This window comes from Podarcis melisellensis (genome assembly GCF_964234715.1).
Source record: "Podarcis melisellensis genome assembly, chromosome: 2".
Taxonomy (NCBI): Eukaryota; Metazoa; Chordata; class Lepidosauria; order Squamata; family Lacertidae; genus Podarcis; species Podarcis melisellensis.
In genome coordinates, this window is record NC_138529.1 from 122,479,404 (window position 1) to 122,494,151 (window position 14,748).

The window sequence follows — 14,748 nt, forward strand, 5'->3', positions numbered from 1 at the left end:
AGGAGAGAAATAGGTGTTGGGGGAGCGCACCGGTTGCGGCTGGGGTTCAAGGGCAGGGAGGGGCAAGGGCAGAACCTCCCGCTGTGGGGTTGGCAAGCAGAAAGCTGGTTTTAGCCTCCTTTGTTGCTGATTGGTCTTGATTTTTTGCAGTTCGTTTTTTCTCTCTCCAAAGAGAGGCCTCCCGTCCCAAGTTTTAAACCTCTCAACTGCCCCTTGGGGTAGGTTGGAGTGTGGGATGGTGCCAGATTCATGACTGAGTGGGTTCTGGGATTTGTAGTTCGGTGAGGGGGTAAACTATAGTTCCCATGATTCTTTGGGGGGGAGCCAAGTGGTACCTGGATGGCTTTGAAAGAGGATTACTCTAGACAGATTCAAAGTGGAGAGGGCTACCTATTGTTGTTGTTGTATAGTCGTGTCTGACTCTTCGTGACCCCATGGACCAGAGCATGCCAGGCACTCCTGTCTTCCACTGCCTCCTGCAGTTTGGTCAGACTCATGTTTGTAGCTTCGAGAACACTGTCCAACCATCTCGTCCTCTGCCATCCCTTCTACTTGTGCCCTCCATCTTTCCCAACATCAGGGTCTTTTCCAGGGAGTCTTCTCTTCTCATGAGGTGGCCAAAGTATCGGAGCCTCAGCTTCAGGATCTCTCCTTCCAGTGAGCACTCAGGGCTGATTTCCTTAAGAATGGATAGGTTTCTTCTTGCAGTCCATGGGACTCTCAAGAGTCTCCTCTAGCACCAGAATTCAAATAATCAATTCTTCAGCCATCAGCCTTCTTGGTGGTCCAGCTCTCACTTCCATACATCACTACTGGGAAAACCATAGCTTTAACTATACAGACCTTTGTTGGCAAGGTGATGTCTCTGATTTTTAAGATGCTGTCTAGGTTTGCCATAGCTTTTCTCCCAAGAAGCAGGCATCTTTTAATTTCATGGCTGCTGTCACCATCTGCAGTGATCATGGAGCCCAAGAAAGTAAAATCTCTCACTGCCTCCATTTCTTCCCCTTCTGTTTGCCAGGAGGTGATGGGACCAGTGGCCATGATCTCCCCTCACAATTGGAAGCATCTGTGCTTCCAAATGCCAGTTGCTGGAAAGCATTCTGTTCAGATGCCGCTTGCAGGTTTCTATCAGGCATTTGATTGGCCCCCATGAGAAAAGAACACTGGACTTTACAGGCCATTGGCCTGACCCAGCAGGCTCTTCTTATGTTCTTAACCCTGGTCTCCCACCTCCACACCCAACACACTAAGCACTGCACCACACTGCCTCTTCTACTTCTAGTCCCTTAAATTCATAGAATCATAGAATGGTAGAGTTAGCCCAACCCCCTGCCATGCAGGAATCTCAGCCAAAGCATCCATGACCTCTGCTTAAAAACCACCAGTGAAGGAGAGTCCACAGCTTTCCCAGGGAGACTGTCCCACCAGAGCACGAGAAAATAAGCTTGCTCCATCCTCCATGCATCAGCCCTTGAGATATTTGAAGATGGCTATCATATCTCCTCTCAGTCTCCCCTTATCCTGACCAAACTTGCCCAGCTCCCTCAATCGTTCCTCATAAGGCCTGGTTTCCAGACCCTTGATCATCATGGTCGCCCTTCTCTGCACACGTTCCTGATTGTCAACATCCTTTTTAAATTATGCTGCCCGGAACTGTACATAGTACTCCAGGTGTCGTCTGGCGAAGACAGAATAGAGTGGTACTAGGACTTCCCTTGATCTGGACACTAGACTTCTGTTGATATCCTTGAATAGCATTAAATCCCCCCCCCCCGGCTGCATCACACTGTTGACTCATGTTAAGATTGCGGTCCACTAAGACCCCTAGATCCTTTTGACATGTATTACTAGTAAGCCAGGTGTCCCCAATCTCATATTTGTGCAGCTGTTATTCTTGCCCAAGTGTAAGAACCTTGAATCCCGATTCCGCCTTCTTCAGTGATAGCTACCTCTCCCAATGTGATGACATCTGCAAATTTGATGAACTTCCCCTCAAATTCCTTTGCCCAAGTCATTTATAAAGACGTTGAGCAACAACGGGCCCAGGACAGAACCCTGCGGCGCCCCAGCTGTCACTTCCCCCCAGGATGACAAGGAACCACCAGTGAGTATTCTTTGGGTTCAGTCAGTCAACCAGCTACAAATCCACCTACCAGTTACCTCATCCAGCCCATGTTTTACCAACTTCTCTGCAAAAAAAAAAAATGTATTGGCTGCTTATAAGTCTCTGCCGTTTTTTACAGGTCCCAGCCGGGGTCACCCTTCCCTCCTAGCAAAGCATCTTTCCCTTAGGCGTGTGCAAGAGGGGGGGCTTGCAGACTTTGCCGGACATCAACACCCTCCCCTCCAACGCCAGTCAAATTCCAGCAGCCTTTGGTTTGGGAACAGAATTCTCCACAGAGCAAGGCAATCCTTCGATTCCTTCTGGGAACTTTGGGAGATGGAAAAGCCAGACTCAGCGGCTCCCTGGGGAGGAAAGGACCCCCACGTCCTCCAGACTGGGAGCACTGGGGAGGTCTGGGAAAGGAACGTGCAGCAGATCCTGGGCGAGGGCAATGCCAGCTCAGACGTCCAGCGCCAACACTTCCGGGCGTTTTGCTACCAGGAGGCCGAGGGACCCCGCGAGGTCTGCAGCCGCCTCCACCACCTCTACCGCCAGTGGCTGAAGCCAGAAAAGCACTCGAAGGCCCAGATGCTGGACCTGGTGGTCTTGGAGCAGTTCCTGACTATCCTCCCCCCAGAGATGGAGAGCTGGGTCAGGGAGTGCGGAGCGGAGACCAGCTCCCAGGCGGTGGCCCTGGCAGAAGGCTTCCTCCTGAGTCAGGTGGAAGAGAAGAGGCAGGAAAAAAGGGAGCAGGTGAGAGCACTTTCTTTAAATCATGGGAGTTGGGAAGGAGCCAGAGTCCAACCCCCTGGAATTTCCTCCCCCCCGCCCGCCCCATTAATTTGTTATAATAAAAGAAAGCAAAGTTTAATAACAGAGGCCAAATAAAATAAAGCAAAAGCAGACGGGGTATCTAAAACTAACGAGACAGGAGCAAAATTCAATCAATTAGTAGCACAAATGGATTTACCTTATCCTGCATGTTACTGCTCCAGTACTTTTACTGGAGACTCAATTTCTCAATAAATACATTATATTGTTTTCTGTCCTTTCTGGTTTTTGCAGCATACGTTAGCTTAACCATGCTCACTGTGCTCCTGATTTTCATTATCCATTCTGTCGTGGACGGTCTTCTCATTCCCCTACCCTACCCAGATTTGACAAAAATAATAATTCTAGAAGCAGTTAAGAGGTGTTGCATTCATTCCCTGTTATCTCTTGGTTGTTTGTTTAATATGTCTGAATAGCAAAAATTGGGGGTCCATGGGTAAAAATATAGCAAGCTATTACTTGAGTTTCCTTCGCCGTATCTTCCTAGAATTTTCTGATTTTGGGACATGCCCAGAGTATATGCCATACCCCAGCTTTTGTGGCTTTACACCTCCACAAGCAACATTGGTTATTCTGTATATCCAGGTAAGATGTGGTGGTGTTAGGTATAATAAAAATACATACATACACACAAACATGCATGCATACATAAAACCGACTGGGTTTCCCCAGCCACTCTGGGCAGCTCCCAATAGAATATTTAAAACATGATAAAACATCAAACATTAAAAACTTCCCTAAACAAGGTTGCCTCCAGATGTCTTGTAAAAGCCAGATAGTTGTTTATTTCCTTGACATCTGATGGGAGGGCGTTCCACAGGGCCACTACCGAGAAGGCCCTCTGCCTGATATCCTGTAATTTTGCTTCTCGCAGCGAGGGAACCGCCAGAAGGCCCTCGGAGCTGGACCTCAGTGTCCGGGCTTAATGACACTGTTACAGTGGAACAGAAGCTTGTAAAATATTTCTTTTAGAATCACATTACCTATTTGCTGAGGAACTCTATGCCAAAACCGATTCCAACAGGCGGATGGAAGTTCCCATCCAAATCCCTCTTCCTAATCCCTTTTCTCCATTCCCCACTTGAGGATCCCCAAATTTTGTTTCAGGTTCAAGGTACGAGAAAAGGGGCTCCTTCTTCCCCCAAAGTAGATAAGGTCCCGCCAGCCAGCAGGAGGAGGCAGCTGTTCCGAGGAGCCATTCCGGGGGGCGTTGGAGGGGATACTTCTACCTTGCTGGGTAAGGAGGAATTGGGAGCACATTTTGGCCTGATCCTGGTCTCTCGAAGGGGTTGCCTAGAATGGGACGTTGCTTTTTAGGACATAAGAAGAGTTACTGCCACGTAGCCAGACCTACTTTGCAGGGTTGTTGTGAGGATAAAATGGGAAGTTGGGTATGTAAGAATAGCCTTGCCCACATAATGAACCATCCTTTTCTCACGGTGCCCCTCCCATGCCCCAATGGGAAACTTGCAGTTTCCCTTCCATCAGTGGTGAAAGGGTGGGGAGGTGAGAATTTTGCCCTCATCTCCAGCCCTTTTTAAAACGGGTGAGGGGTGGGAATCCAAGTTTTTTTTGTATAATTGTATTATTATTATTATTATTGTTGTTATTATTATTATTATTATTATTATTAGAATTTATATACTGCCCTATACCCGGGAGTCTCAGAGCGGTTCACAGAATAAAATCAAGATATAAAACCACAAAGTACCTAATAAAAATAAAAACAACCACCTAATAGCCCCACCCACCACAAAAACACAAACATTCTAAAAGGGCATAGGATGTAAATTGGATCAACCAAAGGCCTGGTTAAAAAGAAACGTTTTTGCCTGGCGCCTAAAGGCGTATAATGAAGGCGCCAGGCGAACTTCCCTGGGGAGAGCATTCCATAGACGGGGAGCCACTGTAGAGAAGGCCCGTTCTTATGTTGCCACTCTCCAGACCTCTCAAGGAGGGGGCACACGAAGGAGGGGGCACACTTTGACTTTTCACTATCGGAGAAAAAAGTGTGGCTTATATTTGGGCCAATGTGGTAATTAAGCCCCAGGCAGTTCAGGACTGAGAAACAACTGAGGTGGCGGGTGCAGCATCTCGCCTCCTTCCCACTTCCTTTCTCTTCCTTCACAGATAGCCAAGCTCCTCTGGCGGATGGTCTCAGCCCTTCCTTAATGTGTGACGGAGTGGAAATGGTTGCTGCGCAGTTGCCCGGACAGGTAGGAGCGGAAGAACTGGGGAACTGAGGAAGGAGGGTCAACTTGGGTGCCTCCATAACCTGCACACGTCTGTGGGCCTGAAAGTATGTGTCTCTTGACCCCTTTCAAAGGATATTCCTAAGCTGGGAAGGATCTGAGCGTCCCCGAGGGAGCTCGGGATCTTGCAGGGAGAGCCTCCATCCCTTTCACAGGTTTATCATAGAATTGTGGAGTTGGAAGGGAACCAAAGGGTCATCTAGTCCAGTCCCCTGTAAGAACATCATCATCATCATCATCATCATCATCATCACCATATTATTTATAGCCTGCCCATGTGGCTGGGTTTCCCCAGCCAGTGTGGTGTAGTGGTTAAGAGCAGTGGACTTGTAATCTAGTGAACCAGGTTCGATTCCCCACTCCTCCACCTACAGCTGCTGGGTGACCTTGGGCCAGTCACACTTCTCTGAAGTCTTTCAGCCTCACTCACCTCACAGGGTGTTTGTTGTGGGGGAGGAAGGGAAAGGAGATTGTTAGCAGCTTTGAGACTCCTTAGGGTAGTGAGAAAGCGGGATATCAAATCCAAACTCTTCTTCTTGTTCTCCCAACAGAATATTAAAATCACGATAAAATATCAAACATTAAAAACTTCCCTAAACAGCCTTCAAATGTCTTCTGATAGTTAGATGTTTATTTTCTTGACAGCTGATGGGAGGGCATTCCACAGGGCCAACGTCACTACTCAGGAGGCCCTCTGCCTGGTTCTCTGTAACCTCACTTCTCGCAGGGAGGGAATCACCAGAAGGCCCTTGGAGCTGGACCTCAGTGTCCGTGCTGAACGATGGGGGTGGAGATGCGGAGATGCTTCTTTGGGTATACTGGGTCGAGGCTGTTTAGGGCTTTAAAGGTCAGCACCAATACGTTGAATTGTGCTCGGAAACGTACTGGGAGCCAATGTAGGTCTTCCAAGACCAGTGTTTTGTGGTCTCTGTGGCCACTCCAGTCACCAGTCTAGCTGCCACATTCTGGATCATTTGTAATTTCTGGGTCACCTTCAAAGGTAGCCCCATGTAGAGCACATTGCGGTAGTCCAAGCGGGAGATAACTAGAGCATTCACCACTCTGGCGAGACAGTTTGCGGGCAGGTAGGGTCTCAGCCTGCGTATGTAGGGCTCACAGCTCTCTCTTTTTAATTGTTCCATTAGCTGCGATGAGCATTTTCTTTTCCTCTTCTTTCCAGGGCCCGGTGACCTTTGAGGAGGTGGCCGTGTACTTCACAGAGGAGGAGTGGGCTCTGCTGCATCCAGACCAAAGATCCCTGCAGTGGGAGGTCATGGTAGAGAATTATGGGAACTTGGTCTCTCTGGGTAAGGCTCACCTTTCCCCCTGTTAACAGAAGCCATGCAGTGATGGGTCACAGAGGTCAAGCTATCCTGGTCAAGAAACAGCTGTAGCTGTCCCATCCGCTGAAGCTGGTCCAAGGCACTCTTAGCCACTGGGTCTCGGGTGATGAGTGGGGGTACAATGCCATCGAAAAACAGGCAATGGACCAGTTATCCAGACTGAAGAATGTAAGAAGATCCCGCTGGATCAGGCTGGAAGCCCATGGAAGCCCTTGTTCTCGCGGTGGCCAACCAGATCCTTATTATGGGAAACTTGCAAGCGGGACACGAACACAAGGGCAACTCTTCCCTCCTGTGGTTTCCAGTAACTGGTACTCAGAAGCGTTGCTGCCTCTGATGGGAGCCAGAACATATCCATCATGGCTAGTAGCCATTGATAGCTGGAGCTCTCCTCCATGGCATTGTCCAATCCTCTTTCTAAGCCATCTAGGTTGGAGGCCATCACTGTCTCCTGTGTGGGGTTAGGCCCATAGTTATGAACCAACCTGGACCCTGCGATCATCATCCTCTGGAGGCACTTCTCCGTGTGCCATCTCTTTCTTACCAACGCAAGAAAAGGGTTGGGATGGAGGGTGGCAAAATGAGAACGGGGCCTTTTCTGCAGTGGCTCCCTATTGCGGAATGCTCTCCTCAGGCAGGCTTGCCTGGCACCTTCATTACATGTCTTTAGGCGCCAGGCGAAAAGCATTTCTCTCCAATCAGGTGTTTGGCTGATTAACATGCTATGACTTTTAAAATGTGTTTGTAGGAGGGGAGCTCTTTGTTTTGTTTTCGTTTCCTTATGTACGCATTGTTCTCATTTTGTATTTTTCTGTTGTGAACCACCCTGGTATCTTCTGATAAAGAGCGGTATGCAGATTTAATTTGCCCACAGTGTTGTAAGGATGGAAGAAAAGATTTTCTCTGCCCATTTCCTCCATATCTGCTTCTCCCATATCGCCTCTTACTCATCTTCTCTCTAAACTAAAAAGTCCCACGTGCTGTAACATTCCCTTAAAGGGAAGTCACTGCATCCCCTTGCCCTTTTCTGAAACTTTTCCAGCTCTACAATATCCTTTTTGAGGTGTGGCAACTGGAACTGTACTCAATACTCCAAATGTAGTCGCATCACAGTTTTAAATAAAAAAGTTATGATACAACTGGGATATACAGTGGTACCTCGGTTCTCAAATTTAATCCATTCCGGGAGTCCGTTCGACTCCTGGAATGGTTTGAAAACCAAGGTGTGGCTTCTGATTGGCTGCAGGAGCTTCCTGCACTCAATCGGAAGCCATGGAAGCTGTGTCGGACGTTCGGCTTCCAAAGAACGTTCGCAAACACTCACTTCTGGGTTTGCGACGTTCGGGAGCCGATTTGATCGACAACTAAGCTGTTCGACTACCAAGGTACCACTGTAGAAGTGAGTTGGGCTTTTGCTTGGTGGCGTGAGGTTCATTTTCCTTTTTCTCCCTTCAGGTGAAGCGATGGAGAGTGGGATCCTTACCAAACAGCAGAGAAGTGACTTGGAGCCGCGAGAACCGGTTTGCAAGGCGGGGGGTGTCTTGCTTGAAGGAGCCAACTTCCACGAAGCTCCGACGCAAGAAAAACATTGGGATGGGAATGAAATGCAGGCGCTCCCTCCCTTGTGCGCGGAAAGTATGGCGAGCAAGCCCAGCGTCCGAAGGCATCAGAGGATCAACAAGCGGGAGACCCTCCTGGAATGCTCCGAGTGCGGGAAGGTCTTCAACCGGCGCTACAGCCTCACCAGGCACCAGAGAGTCCACACGGGTGAGAAGTGGTGGATCTGCTCGGTTTGCGGGAAGAGCTTCAGCCAGAGGTACCACCTCACTCGGCACCAGCGAGTCCACACAGGGGAGGAGTGGTGGATCTGCACGGTGTGCGGGAAGAGCTTCCGGTGCAGCAACAGCCGCCTGAGGCACCAAAGGATCCACACGGGCGAAAAGCCGTTCGAGTGCTCCGAGTGCGGGAGGCGCTTCAGCGAGAGCTCCACGCTGTACAAGCACCAGAGGGTCCACACCGGGGAGAAGCCGTACAAATGCCTGGACTGCGGGAAGAGCTTCCGCCAGAAGATCAACCTCACCCGCCACCGGACAGTCCACACGGGGGAGAGGCCGTACCCATGTACCGAGTGCGGGAAGAGCTTCAGTCAGAGGGTGAGCCTGACTCTGCACCGCACCATCCACACCGGGGAGAAGCCCTACAAGTGCTCCGAGTGCGGGAAGGGCTTCAGCCAGCGGATCAACCTCACCTCGCACCAGAGGACCCACACGGGGGAAAAACCGTACCAGTGCTCCGAGTGCGGGAAAAGCTTCAGCCGAAGCAACAGCCTCGCTTATCACTTGAAGCACCACATAAATGTTCAGTGCGTTGAACTTGTGCCGGAAGAGAAACAATAGATCAGTGGTAATTTTTTTAAATGGGGGAAACTCTGGGGAATTTTTAGAAACACTCAGAACTTGAGATGGTGCATTGGTCCTACCTTTTAAATGACTTGTGTCTCTGGTGGTCATAGACTCATAGAGTTGGAAGGGTGACCCAAAGGTCATCTAGTCCAACCCCCTGCCGTGCAGGAATCACAGCAAAAGGACCCCTGACAGGTGGCGTCCCAGACTCCTTTGCAAAACCTCCAGTGAAGGAGAGCCTACCACCTTCCAAGAAGAAATGTATGAATACAGTGGTACCTCGGGTTACATACGCTTCAGGTTACAGGCGCTTCAGGTTACAGACTCTGCTAACCCAGAAATAGCACCTCGGATTAAGAACTTTGCTTCAGGATGAGAACAAAAATTGTGCTCTGGTGGCGCAGTGGCAGCCAGAGGCCCCATTAGCTAAGGTGGTGCTTCAGGTTAAGAACAGTTTCAGGTTAAGAACGGACCTCCGGAACGAATTAAGTACTTAACCCGAGATACCACTGTAATTAGATGAGCTTTCTTAGCCTGTCAGGCCCAACCACAGGCAAAGGTGACCGGGCAAATGGACCCAACCAGCATGCAAACTGTCCTCTAGATAATGTGCGGGGTTGAGAAATCAGCTGCCCTCAGAGGCTCCATGTTGTCTGGCATTTTGTCTTAACATAAAAACGTAAGGAGTGTCTTCTGGATCAGGCCAATGGACCATCTAGTCCAGCATCCTGTTCTCACAGGGGCCAATCGGGGGCCCATAGAAAATCCACAAGCACAAGAGCAACTCCTGTGGTTTCCAGAAACTGGTATTCAGAGCCATTTATAGCCCACTCCTTCACAAATTTGTCTAATCCTCTTTTAAAACCATCCAAGTTGGTGGCCGTTCCTGCCTCCGGTGGCAGGGAGTCCCGTGGTTAAACTGTGCGCTGCATGAGGAAGTTCTCTTACCCTTTTACCAGGTTGTGTCTCGGTCTCAAGGTGGGTCACTACAGCGGCACTAGCACCGCACAAAATTAAGAAATGGATCCTTCGGTGAAAGGTGGGTCCAAGGTGTGAAAAAGGTGGAGGCTGCTGTTGTGTGATCCCATCCTGTTTGTCTCCTGGTTTCAGCGTAAGTATCCATGACCGCAAGGATGGATCCCCTTTCTTACCTGTGGGCATTTATTTTGCCGTCGTTTATTCATTTACGTTGCTTCGTCATCACACCAAGGAAGTGAATACCTTCGGGGGCAGAGGTGCAGGGAGTCCTGGGCTGCATGCTGCTTCTCACAGCAACCAAGCAGAGGTTTGCCCTGGGGTCTTTGGTGGGGGACATTTTCACAAAACCGAGCTACACAATGTCAGCTGGATCATCCCCTTCCCTGTATCTACTTGCTGGACTCTTCAAAGAACTATTTCAATAGCAGAAGCCATGCTGGCATTTCTACAGCAAGACTTGTTCTTCTAATACGTTTGGTTGTTCTATCTTTATTAATGCTTTCCATCAATTTACCCAGAGCAGCTGTTAAGGCCTGCAATTTCCTGGATCCCTACACTGCTTCCTGTCGAGGCACCTCCTGTAGTTTCCTGTGGAAATCTTATGCATTTTCATGCCGCAAATGCACTCCCTCCCCAGCCCACCCCAATAAGAAAACACGGCCTTGAAGGAGCTCTGCATCTATAGGATCCTCATAGCATGGATCCTTGTGAAGTAAAAATGGCCCCATCACATGCATTTTTTTGTCTGGGAGGGAGTGGATCTGCTGGCTTGAGGGAAGACCAAAACATGCAGCTAAGGACGCAATTAAGTTTCCAAACAGTAACAATTTACTGCACATTTATTCAGAAGCTAGTTAAAACTCTTTAGGTTCATTGATACCAGCTTTTCAAAGTCGTCAGTCATTTATACCTCCAGTGCCCCACCGCCACTCCCTTGCCTATAACCCCACCCTCCTCTTTGGGAAACGCACAACACACCATTTGGGGCCAGGGATAGCAGTGGGGTTGGGAGGACCTGAAACAGCCAAATTTCGGTCCTGTGACTCGATGCTGAATGTTGGAGCAGAAGGGATAGGGAATGGAGTGACCTGGGAAAGGGCAGGCTCTCGTGGCTGGCTGTAGCGCTGGATGGAAGCACTCCATTGCAGCTCTCACTTTTACCCTGGGGGTTTCTCAGTGCGCCTTCTCAATGGGGACCTTGTGGCTAGGAGGAACCCCGGAAGTCCTGGGAAGGCAGCCACGAAAACCTCAGGTAACTGGCAAAGCTCAAAGGCTTTTGGGTTCATGTGCCATCAGACCCGGCGGATCTTCTACTTCAAAACCTGGCACTTCCATCGTTTGCTACACGTGCATCTTTTTGGTTAATTTCTTGGAGAGGGAGCAAAACGCTCAGAATCGGTCCCTGTGCATGTTCCATCATATAAGGATGTCAAAGCTTTTGTGTAGAGCGTGATGAGGAGAATATTTAGAAAACCGAGGACACTTGATCGTCATTATTTTTTACATGGGGTGGGCAGGCTATTCAAAAACACCTGACCTCATCTACGTGGAAGGGAAGCGCCCTCCCTCATTTTTGGCATGCTGTGGACCCTGCTGGAAACTTGCCGTCTTGTCTTCCTGTGATGTTTTTCTCATTTACTGGATTTCTACTCTTAATTAAAACTGCTTGCCTTCTCCTAACTGAGAAACCCGTGTAAGTGTTAGAGCTTGCCTATATCTATCGATCTAATATCCGATAGCTTCCTAACCTGAGTGGGTGTTATTTTATGGTGGTTTTTTTGTAGGTTGGGTTAATAAAGCCTTCAAATACATCACCCCTATTTCCTCGGTAGGGTTTTATTTCCTCTACCTTCATGGTCTCCCAAATGAATCTCCTGATTCTACAGAGGAACGCCAGCGGACCAACGATTTAAGTGGAAAAGTGGGCCTTTATTTATATAAGCACAGCCTCCTTAAGGCTCAGTCACAGAGGCCGGCCCAAGACATTTTGGCACCTGAGGAGAACCACAAAATGGTCTCCACCTGCCAAGGAAGATGGGGTGAGTGAAGATCTATGTTGGAAACAAGGGGGGGGACAAAGAGCTACATTGGGAACGAGGGGGAGGGAAGAAGAGTTTGGATTTGATATCCCGCCTTTCACTCCCTTTAAGGAGTCTCAAAGCGGCTAACATTCTCCTTTCCCTTCCTCCCCCACAACAAACACTCTGTGAGGTGAGTGGGGCTGAGAGACTTCAGAGAAGTGTGACTAGCCCAAGGTCACCCAGCAGCTGCATGTGGAGGAGCAGAGACACGAACCCGGTTCCCCAGACTACCGCTCTTAACCACTACACCACACTGGCTCTCAGCCCCTCCTGTTCACCAAGTGGCAGCACGGGCAGGGATGCCATGGAAGGGGCAGATCTGGCTTCGAAGGGGCAATGCCTCAGCTGTTGTTGCCACTTTGGCAGGAGCAGCAGGCGATGCATCCCTTGGAGGCCAGATCTGCTGCCCCTGTGGATCCTGCCACTTGGAGCAGTTGCAGCCCCTTGCCTCATAGGTGGGCCGGCCCTGGGAGAGGGAATTGGAATGTTGGTGGTGAGTGATGATTGGCTGGGAGTTTGAAAGCGAAGGTTGAATGTGAATGAGGAGGCAGTTGAGGGCCAGAGCTTGGCGGTTGGTGTCTGGAGTTGAGAGGACCCTGTTGGAAAACGCCCGGGAAGGCCGCCAACTTCCCAGGACACCAAGGCTTCTCTCCGATGGTCACTCTCTGGCTGTAAATCTCCCTCAGTCCAGAGAGACCGGCAATAAGCGACCCCTCCCTCCTGAGAGGGGCACACTTACCTTATGGCATCTCATAGCAGAAGAAAGAGTCAATCAGTAGCTCTAAACTACTTTATTTTACAGTCTATACACAAATAATCCATCAGTATGTCTGTGCTCTCTCAGCAACAGTACAGAACAGCATCACACACAGAAGTGAAACTAATCTTCCAACAGTGTTCAGACTTCCTGTCTCATGCACTCAGGCACTCACATGATACAAACAAACATAGTGCTACATAGTGGAGCATCACAGGTGGATAAAAATCCTAACAGACCCTTGTGTCATGCGAAAGCTTTGGACTCTCTCTACGCCTGGACTCAGGTGTATGTAAAAGGTAAAGGGAACCCTGACCATTAGGTCCAGTCGTGGCCGACTCTGGGGTTGCGGTGCTCATCTCGCTTTATTGGCCGAGGGAGCTGGCGTACAGCTTCTGGGTCATGTGGCCAGCATGACTAAGCCGCTTCTGGCGAACCATAGCAGCGCACGGAAACGCCGTTTACCTTCCTGCCGTAGCGGTACCTATTTATCTACTTGCACTTTGACGTGCTTTCAAACTGCTAGGTTGGCAGGAGCAGGGACCGAGCAATGGGAGCTCACCCCATCACGGGGATTCGAACCGCCGACCTTCTGATCAGCAAGTCCTAGGCGCTGTGGTTTAACCCACAGCATATATATGTGTAAATCATAGAATTGTAGAGGTCGAAGAGGAACCCAAGTGCCATCTAGTCTAAGTCCCTGCAATGCAGGAACCTCAGCTCAAGCATCCGTGACAGACGGCCATTCAACCTCCCCTTTAAAAAACCCCAAAGGAAGGAGAGTCCAAACTCCCCTCCCCAAGGGAGACCATTCCACTGTCAAGCTGATCTTAACTGTTAAAAAAAGGGAACTGTTGTCGCGCTCTTCTAATACTATCGTCAGCAAAGTTCAGGCCAAACTCTCTCACATGCAAATGTAGCACCCTGCTTGTGGTTAACGCTTAGCTGGAATGAAATATTCAACGCAGCAATAGAGAAATTAAAATAATAATGTATTTTTCAGACAAATAAATGAGAGGCACAGTGGTATATGGTTACCAAGCTCTGGCCTGGGCTCCTGCCATTATGGCCAGCACTTATATTCCCTCAGCCCAGCCTCCTTGCTCCTCCTTTGGCTGCCTCTGTCCAATCAGCCTGGTTGAAATTCCCATTGGCTGTTTGCTAGAACCAATCCTAAAAGATACACCCATTTCCTTTTGCCTTTTATGGGAAACAAAAAGCTATATATTCTTCTATCTATAAATGACAAATAAGTAGTCATATATCTTACATTTGTCTCAACAAGGAACCTTAATTACCAGCTCACCTCTTGCCCTCCTTGCCCTATTGCCCTCCAAAACAGATGGTTAATAGTTTTAAATTTTTATCTTAAACAGATGTCAAGGATCTTGAGTTCACATCCTCATGCATCATCAATGAAAGATCTCCTTTTTGGAGGTCTTTAAACAAACGCCTGACAACCATATATCAGGAGTGCTCGATGGCGTCTCCTGTCTGGCAGGGGGCTGGGCTCGTTTGCCCCTCTGGTCTCCTACAGCAATATGACTCTATGAAATAAGAATTTAACTTTTCTTTCTTTCTAGATCCTTTGCATAATTACATTTAAGCTAATATATTTCATACATTATCATAGATAGCTTTTTAGAAGAATAAACCTTCTCAAAGTAAAAAGGAACAGTTTACAGCCTCAAAATAAAATAGGAAGAAATCTCTTCTTCTGTTTACACCCCATTCTCCAGCCAAGCCAGCTGCTTTTCCATTTGCTCTTGGCCTTTTAACCTTAGAAAGATATGGCTCATTTTACTATTTACCAACTCTTAATTTGTAGGGTCAGTGTAACCTTGCTCTCAGCCTGTAATTCCCTTTTTTACGACTTTGAGAATTGTTTTCTGCTATAAATCAGGGGGCCCCCTTGTCCAGGAGGATAAACATTTAGGCAGCTGGTCTTCTGCCTGGCATAAAACATTTGAAAATCTTTAAGCTCATTTTAAAATACA

At 48.7% G+C, this 14,748-nt stretch overlaps 1 protein-coding gene across 1 annotated transcript; it reads left to right on the forward strand.

Moving 5' to 3' along the window:
- Positions 1-199: 199 nt before the first annotated feature.
- LOC309364691 (zinc finger protein 213-like) lies at positions 200-11,733 on the forward strand. Its single transcript, XM_081902463.1, has 6 exons — positions 200-218; positions 2,247-2,860; positions 4,046-4,175; positions 5,069-5,154; positions 6,371-6,497; positions 7,989-11,733. The coding sequence occupies exons 2-6, from the start codon at positions 2,444-2,446 to the stop codon at positions 8,927-8,929; spliced, it is 1,701 nt and encodes a 566-aa protein (XP_081758589.1). The 5' UTR covers positions 200-218; positions 2,247-2,443; the 3' UTR covers positions 8,930-11,733.
- The last annotated feature ends 3,015 nt before the right edge of the window (positions 11,734-14,748 follow it).

Excerpts from the sequence above, each read along its gene's own strand:
- LOC309364691 (XM_081902463.1), top strand. The coding sequence starts at position 2,444 with ATGGAAAAGCCAGACTCAGCGGCTCCCTGGGGAGGAAAGGACCCCCAC. Across the intron at positions 2,861-4,045 it reads GGCAGGAAAAAAGGGAGCAG|GTTCAAGGTACGAGAAAAGG; the intron begins GTGAGAGCACTT and ends ATTTTGTTTCAG. Across the intron at positions 4,176-5,068 it reads GGATACTTCTACCTTGCTGG|ATAGCCAAGCTCCTCTGGCG; the intron begins GTAAGGAGGAAT and ends CTTCCTTCACAG.